General features: G+C 36.5%; 1 protein-coding gene across 1 annotated transcript; it reads right to left on the bottom strand.

Annotated features, from left to right (window-relative positions):
• Positions 1-1,078: 1,078 nt before the first annotated feature.
• Positions 1,079-2,746, bottom strand: LOC115628176 (inactive peptidyl-prolyl cis-trans isomerase shutdown). The gene is made up of 2 exons (XM_030524163.1): positions 2,602-2,746; positions 1,079-2,540 (listed from the first exon to the last, which is right to left on the bottom strand). The coding sequence occupies exons 1-2, from the start codon at positions 2,652-2,654 to the stop codon at positions 1,241-1,243; spliced, it is 1,353 nt and encodes a 450-aa protein (XP_030380023.1). The 5' UTR covers positions 2,655-2,746; the 3' UTR covers positions 1,079-1,240.
• Between the last annotated feature and the right edge of the window lie 5,980 nt (positions 2,747-8,726).

The raw sequence follows: 8,726 nt of genomic DNA, 5'->3' as shown, positions 1-8,726 counted from the left end.
AGCTGTTGTTGTTGTTGCTGCTTTTGTTCAACTTTGTGCTGCATACATACACGCATATAAACACGCATAGGTACGTGATGTAAATGTATGCTGTTTAAACTGAACATAAACATGTATTCTAATTTAATTTAATTAATTATTTTAATTAATTAATTCATTAATTTGTTTTAATAATTTAATTTATTTAAATTTTTTTTATTTTTTCATTTTTCCTTTTTGTGGAGAGTACAGGCTATTTTACTGTCGGGCTTGCTCGACTGTAGCGTTCTATCTTGTTTTATTTTTATTTTATTCAATTCGGTCAATTCTAAGAAAAGTTATTAGCAAAACAAATTCTCGCCAGTATGAAAGCATACTTGAGTCCAAAATTCAGAATTTTCATTCGGATTCTTCATACAAACGTTGGGATTCGAATTTTTCAAAATCCCTTCTTAGTGCTCACTTTCACTGTGATCTTGTGTCCAAATTTCAGCTTCCTAGCTCTTACCGTTTGGGCTGTGCGTTGATTGCCAATCAGTCAGTCAGGACAAACTGTTTTATATATATAGAGATATAGATATAGATATAGATATAGAGATAAGTATAAGTAGTAAATATTTTTAAGCAAACAAACTTAGCCCAGCAAAGAGGGGCTACATCTGTAAATCTCTAAATGTAACTACATACTACATATCATGATGAAACTTACGACGATGGCACATAAGCACTAACCACATACAAATGCCCAATTCTAAGAATAACGAGAAATATGGAAAATCGCTAATAGCGAAAAAATACATAAACGGGATCTTTGGTTACTTTAGCTCTATTGCTTTGATCATTTTACCACGCCTCCGTCTGTGTGTAACATATGTACATTGACACTAAACTAGTATACTCTCTTACCCTTTGTGTACAAGGTATACAAATTTTAGAACAGAAAAACTCAGCTTTTTGGAATTTATTGAATGTCAACTATTTTTGACAAATTTTCAGTTTTATTTAACCAATAGTGTTATAAAAATAATCAAAATTCCACAATTTGTTTTTAAAAATGAATGAACTTCTATTGTCGAAAATCTGTTTAAAGGTTTGAAAAAACTAAGAATGTGTTCTATCCATTTTAAGCAAATCACAATTGATCCGCAGCTTCTATTCTAACAATAACATTTATATTAATTGATAAATTTAATAAACTTTTGAAGTGAAGTAACAGTTAGCGCCTTAAAAGCATAGGTGCTCTACCCTGTTTAGAAAAATTTTAAAATTTTTGTAATGTAAGACGATTTTTATCAATGGGCGACAGGTTCAAGCTCATATTATTTTCCAAAGCCAACTGACGTAGCACACGAAATTCTTTTTCCGTAAACATATGTCTGGCTAAGCTAAGCGACTTTAGCGGTGCTTTTGAAAAATCTTTAAGGATTTTATCAAATTCATTTTTTATTTGCGGCTTAACACCGATATTGTCTAAAGCACAATTATTTTGTTTCTTCTCCGAAGAAAGAATTTCCTCTTTCGTGCGTAAAGCACGGGACCATATCTCACTGGAATCTCGTTGATATTTTAAAATTCGTTTGTCTACATTGATAATCTCAGCACTGATTTCCGTATTATTTGGCTGCTTAGCTTGTGCTTGTAAAAAGGCTTGGCGTCCACATTTGTATTCTCCCAATGCCACTAAAGCTCGTCCTTCTTGGAACAAAGCCTTACATGATGGCTGATCCATAGTTAAACGTCTTATAGCTTTCATCATAATACACACTCGCTGAGGCTTGTTAAGTTTATTGTAGCAAATCATTAAATTCGTATAAAGAGTAACAAGAAGCTCCGTCTGTTTACTTTCTTCATGGATGTCAGAGGTGCGACAATAATTTAATGCAGAGATGGCACGCTCAAATGCTGAGATGGCGTTATGAAATGCACCTCGCTTAACGCAATCTTTTCCATGCAGCTGTATCTCTTTAGCTTTTGGATATATTACAACAAATTTATCTTTATCCTCAGGCTGGATCTGCTCCAAAGCTTGTACATTGCCGACCAATGCAAAACTCAGCACTTCAATTTTAAACAGTCCGTCGGCACGTGGCCTAATACGGGGTGGGCATCCAAGTTCAAGAAATAGCAACTTATAAGATATTATAAACTCTGCTTGCTCGTAAGGATACATGGTGCGCACAGCAGCTTCAAGGCCTACTACAACCTCATCTTGCCCTGTTTCAAATTCATACTTAGTACCGCGAAGTAACGAAGAATCAAATGGTGCTCCTTCGCCTTCCCAGTAAGCGCTATACCGCAATGCTACACGCGCTTTGTTCGGAACAAGTCCAAGTTCTGTATTGCCCTCTCTTACGACTCGTTTGTAAATATGTTCACTAATGCATTGCATCAGCATACGAAGTTCGGAAAATGGGCGTATCCATGGAGAAACCAAGTCTTCATTCTTAATATCGCCAACAGTTTCATCATTGTCTGTATTATCACAACAGAAGTCATCATAAACCATGCTATTAACATCAGCACTATCGACCTCAAACTGTGCGCCCTCATCGATGAGATCTCTAATAAAGTTATTTACAGTTATTTATTTAGTCAGTTACTAAAATTTAAGATAATACTTACGCAAACGATATTGGGTTTTTGAGTAGTTGTGTATTGGTGGAATTGTTCTCCATTTTACAAAGAATTCGTTTCTAATACACGACAAACTTGGTTTGAATACAATTATTAAATTGCGCCATGCAACAATAATGAACTGCCACGAGCTTTTGTAATCGACGACCTCAGAAATGTTATAAGACTATCGATGGCACGATAGATACATCGAGTTTTGTTTTTGGTTTTTTTTGCGATTATCGTTGGTATTTTATCTTGTCATGTATTTTAGATTTATAAAATGTATTGAAATCGTTAAAATTGTGCATTATAAACAAATATGAAGAAAAAGCTTTTCACAATTATATTAATCTATACTTATTTATTTAAAAAAATTCACCAAACACAAAAAAAATTAACATTTAACCAATAATACTATCACTTCAAAGGCAAATTTGGCATTGATCGGTCGTCAATAAATAAAAGTAATCAGTTACCGATTTTTAAATTTAAAAACATTTAGTAAATCTCATTGTACAGTGCACTATGGTTTTTTTGCCCGTTTTTTTTTTTTGGCAGAAACTCAAAATATTAAGATATTTACCCCAAATTTAGTTTGTATGCATATTTGGTACCTCAAGACGACATACCAAGTTTGGTGCAGATTGGGCCACTATTTCATATAGCTGCCATATAACCGATATGGCCGACTTTCACTAACTTCAGTATTTTTAACTGAATCGAACCAGAAACTGGCCTATTATTTGCTCCCATGCAATATACTTTAGTTTGTTATGTCCACCTTTGCCAGTGCATCCCCTGTCGTTACGCCGGCTAGCCATCGGCTCAGGGTCAGATTCGACCGCTACAGGGGTGTGGCAGACCAACAAGGATTTTTTTTTTTTTCAAACACACCTACCAACACAATTGCCGGTGTATGGCCGCCTGAGAGCTTTAGTATTTTATGGCCGACTCCCTTCTATCACTAACCATACAACATATACATAGATGCGTCATTTCATACAATGAAAACGTCCCATCGAAATTGTTAGCGACAGCTCCCATAGCTGTTCGGGTATTTGCCGAATGGGAGCTGTCGCACTTCGGCTATGAGCCGACTGGGAGCTGTCGCATTCGTGCTCTCTGTGAGCGAATTTCATTTCATTCGCAGAGAGGCAGTCAACAGAGACGGTCGGTTCACGCCGCTTATGCTCTTTGTATGTGTGCGTGCACATAAATACATGTATGTATATGTTTACATGTATTTGCGCATTTGGTCTTTTGCTGTTTGCGAGCAGCAGCTTCAATTTCGTTTTCAGATTTTACCTGTTACATGGGCATCAGAATTTCATACACTGTTGCCATATTTCTGTCGCATTGTATTTTGGGATGCGTATGCAAGTGAAGTTTGTCAGTAGTGTATGGGTTTCTCATAATGCCTATAAAAGCACACATACATACAATTACATACATATGTATGTGTGCAAATGTTGTGTTCATATGCAGACACTTCATATATGAACGCGTGGCAGTAGCCTTGACATTGTCATGACCTGCCTCAACTTATATTTATGCACCATCAATTTTGTTGATAGACTATTTCTTATTTTTGTTTGACTTGCATATTAATTACAAAATATTTGGTAAAAATGTCAGTTGGCATTTAAATCAAATTAATTCAAAAATATTAGTTTAAAAATATATTATTTTATTTATGTTCTTGGTAAAAATATCGGTTGGCAAATTAGCCGATATTTAATATGAAAATAAGTACATTTAAGGGTCGCAAAATGTGGTAAAATTTGTAAAACAAGTGTAATTAAATAAATAAAAATATATAAACATATGTATATGAATTTTTATTTATTTAATTACACTTGTTTTACAAATTTTACCACATTTTGCGACCCTTAAATGTACTTATTTTCATATTAAATATCGGCTAATTTGCCAACCGATATTTTTACCAAGAACATAAATAAAATAATATATTTTTAAACTAATATTTTTGAATTAATTTGATTTAAATGCCAACTGACATTTTTACCAAATATTTTGTAATTAATATGCAAGTCAAACAAAAATAAGAAATAGTCTATCAACAAAATTGATGGTGCATAAATATAAGTTGAGGCAGGTCATGACAATGTCAAGGCTACTGCCACGCGTTCATATATGAAGTGTCTGCATATGAACACAACATTTGCACACATACATATGTATGTAATTGTATGTATGTGTGCTTTTATAGGCATTATGAGAAACCCATACACTACTGACAAACTTCACTTGCATACGCATCCCAAAATACAATGCGACAGAAATATGGCAACAGTGTATGAAATTCTGATGCCCATGTAACAGGTAAAATCTGAAAACGAAATTGAAGCTGCTGCTCGCAAACAGCAAAAGACCAAATGCGCAAATACATGTAAACATATACATACATGTATATATGTGCACGCACACATACAAAGAGCATAAGCGGCGTGAACCGACCGTCTCTGTTGACTGCCTCTCTGCGAATGAAATGAAATTCGCTCACAGAGAGCACGAATGCGACAGCTCCCAGTCGGCTCATAGCCGAAGTGCGACAGCTCCCATTCGGCAAATACCCGAACAGCTATGGGAGCTGTCGCTGTCAATCGCGCGAGTTGCCTTCCCCTTCGTCCGACTCCATTTGCGGTTTCCCAATACTGCCGCGTCGCACATAACAAGTTCACAAAATATAAATAATTTAATATGAGTTTATTTTATTTTTTTGATTTCCCCCCTCCCCCCTCTGCCAGACAGAACAGAATTTCGTTAATACTGACCACATTTCAAAAGCTACATAAACAAAACTTTGCACACGTAATTTATATAGAATTATCTATCTTTGTTTCAAATTTCAATCAAATCGGTAAATTTTTGGAAAAGCGAAAACATTTCACTCTAGTACTACGCCCTCAAGCACAGCATCAAGCTACCTCATCTTCTTCTTTTTGCTTCCACTATGGGCGTATATAACTCAGTGCTTGAAGTTTGTCTGAGTACAGGGTATTTCACTGTCGGGATTGCTCGACTGTAGCGTTTTCTATCACGGTTAGAAGCAAAACAATTTGTGTTTTTTTTTTTTTTTGAATGGCTTTAAAGTTTTGCATGTGTTTTTTAATATAATTGGAGGAGGATTTTACTTTTACCGATATTAACATAATATTGTATTCATCTAAGATGTTTACGTTAATTTTCGGTAATATATTCTGCCTAAATGCGTCTTCTGAGTCTTTGTTGCTGCTAAAAATGTCACCAATGTTTGCATGCAACAAACGCAATTTTACAGAAAACGTGCAAATCGCTTAAAAATAGTTTTGGATTATTATTTTACATACCTAGATGAACGTTTTCCGTTATATAACATAACTTTTGTGGTTTCTTTTCTTAATTCTGCAAGCTCTGAAATTTTACCAAAAATTGCTGCCAAAATCACAAATACATGTGTTTCACACAATAAGGTAACTTTGACTGCGCGCCAAGAAAATGGTGTTGCCATATCATCAGGAATTAATTTCATTTTCGCTTAATTAAACAATTTATAATAAAATAAAAATAAAATTTTTTTTGCACTTTCTGCCATAAACGGGGAAGAACCATAGTGCAGTGCTAAAAAAATACTGGTGAGTAAGCAATTTGGGCATTCCGGGATGTAATTTTTGTGTGGCATTGTGTGCACTAAATGTGTTTGTGTATTTTTCGTACTTATTTATTTTTATACTCTGTACCCAAAGGGTAAAAGAGTATACTAGTTTAGTGCGCATGTATGTAACACACAGAAGGAGGCGTGCCAGACCCCACAAAGTATATGTATTATTGATCAGGGTGAGAAGACGAGTCGATATAGCCATGTCCGTCTGTCTGTATGAGCGCAAGGATCTCAGAAGTTACAAGAGGTAGAATAACCAAACTTGGTATCGTATATATATTCTTGATCAGCATGACGAGAGAAATCGGTCTAGACATGTCCGTCCGTCTGTCTGCCTGGATGAATAGCGAAACAAATGCTTTCCAGTACAAACCCCCCAAACTGCAGCAACAAATTCGCTTTTCCTCTTTCTCGTTTTGCGTCTGCTATGGGCGCATATAACTCAGTGACGGAAGTTTGCCTGGGTACCGGGTATTTCACTGTCGGGCTTGCTCGACCGCAGCGTTCTGTCTTGTTTTTTTTTTTATTCAGATTTCATTTTTCATTTTTTCCTATTTGGTGGAGCTACGTGGTATTTAAGAGTTGCGCCTGGCCTTTAGCATTCCTTTCTTGTTTCTTAGTAATGTCGCATCAAATAATGAGCAATTCGACTGAGGAAGAGATTGCAGCAATAATGGATAAAATTCTAACCGATGACGAAGATACAGCAGATGGACAAGATTTCGATTCTGAATATTGAATATGGCTTAATTTCTGACATGCCTAAAGCTACTGCATTAACTCAACCGATGCTCTGATTAATGCAAACAATTTGAGTATCCTTTTACTGAACTGCACTTCGAGTATTATGGAGCTGCTGGTCCTACGGGCGACGTTCTTTTCGCCAATGTAAATGAGTTTGAAATAATTCCCCCATTTTCAAATCAATTACTTGGAAAAAGAATCATTCGCGTCTCCATGTGAATGAGCTTGTGTTCCAAGGCCAAAAGGAAATGCCATTTGAACTTAAACTATTCTCTATATGTAATTCGCCCGGATTCGCATAGGCTTTCGAAATTTATTCTGGCGCTGGAGACGTCATACTTGAGAACGGTCCTGATCTTGGCGCTGCATCCAATGTTGTTGTTCCAGACAACCTCAATCATATAATCTATTTTGATAATTTCTACATATCGCTTGACTTGCGTGCCTACCTTAGGAGCCACGGCATTTACAGTTTGGGGACTGTGCGAGTTAATCGTGTTCCAAACTGCAAATTGTCTTCTGATTCTGATCTTGCTGCAAAAAATGCTCTTCGTGGTTATTCCGAACAGTTTGTTGGTTTAGCTTTCGGTAAGGACATCTCTACCGTTCTATGGAGTGTTACAAAAGCAGTGCGTTTGGTATCTTCTTACGTTGGCACTCAACCATTTTTGTCTCGAAATATAGATAATCAATTGCAAAAAGTGACTAGGTTGGAAAAAATAAAGAAAATGAGATAGAATGCCCAATAATTATAAAAGAATATAATCGGGATATGGATGGTGTGGACTTGATGGACGGACTAATTGGTCGTTACCACATACATATGAAGACCAGAAAGTGGCCAAATCGCATATATTTTCATATGTTGAATATGGTAATGGTAAATGCGTATATTCCTTACCACGGACTAATTGGTCGTTACCACATTCGTATGAATACCAGAAAGTGGACAAATCGCATATTTTTATAGCCTGTACCAAAAGGGTGAAAGGCTATACTAGTTTTGTGCGCATTTATGTAACACACAGAAGGAGGCGTGGCAGACCCCACAAAGTATATATATTCTTGATCAGGATGAGAAGCCGAGTCGATATAGCCATGTCCGTCCGTCTGTATGAGCGCAAGGATCTCAGAAGGTACAAGAGCTAGAATTACCAAACTTGGCATCCAGGTTCCCCTAAGCCCTAGGCAGGTCAAGTTTGTTTTTTTTTTTATTTTGATACATCTCCCACTCCCCCGCAATTCGTGTTTTTTCTTATAACTTCCGTAATTCTTGGAATTTTGAAATCAATTGGTAGTTACATCCAGTGAGCGCTTATGTGTCCGTGTGCCAAGTTTCATCACGATAGGTCAATTCTGAAGAAAGTTATAGCCATAAATAAAATCGCTGCTCATGCGCTGCCTGCAGCACTGCCGGCAGCTGTTGTTGTTGCTGCTTTGGTTCAACTTTGTGCTGCATACATACGCGCATTGGATCGCACTGTAAAAAAAGATATGCAAATTGAGGGAATGCAAGTCTGAAACTCAGGCGTTTTGTACAAAATGCAACATTCACATTTGTAATTCAAGTTCAAAAAGTTCATAACAGTTAAGCAGAACAACTAAACTGTGAATTTTCAATGCCTGTGTCAAATCCACAGTACTGTAGGTGAGCGAGGCGTGGCTGACCACCCAAAAAATGGTCCAACAGCTGCAGGCATTTATAAACAAATGCCTCAGATGCGGG

The sequence above is a fragment of the Scaptodrosophila lebanonensis genome, unplaced genomic scaffold, assembly GCF_003285725.1.
Source record: "Scaptodrosophila lebanonensis strain 11010-0011.00,11010-0021.00 unplaced genomic scaffold, SlebRS2 tig00000110-arrow-arrow-pilon, whole genome shotgun sequence".
Classification (NCBI taxonomy): Eukaryota; Metazoa; Arthropoda; class Insecta; order Diptera; family Drosophilidae; genus Scaptodrosophila; species Scaptodrosophila lebanonensis.
Note: the sequence above shows the minus strand (reverse complement) of the source record. Positions and strands in the feature narration are given on the sequence as shown.

What these genes read in the sequence shown, in the direction of transcription:
- LOC115628176 (XM_030524163.1), bottom strand. Translation starts at nt 2,654, where the DNA reads ATGGAGAACAATTCCACCAATACACAACTACTCAAAAACCCAATATCG. An exon ending in AAAAACCCAATATCGTTTGC is followed by an intron (nt 2,541 to 2,601) that starts GTAAGTATTATC and finishes TAACTTTATTAG; the next exon opens with AGATCTCATCGATGAGGGCG.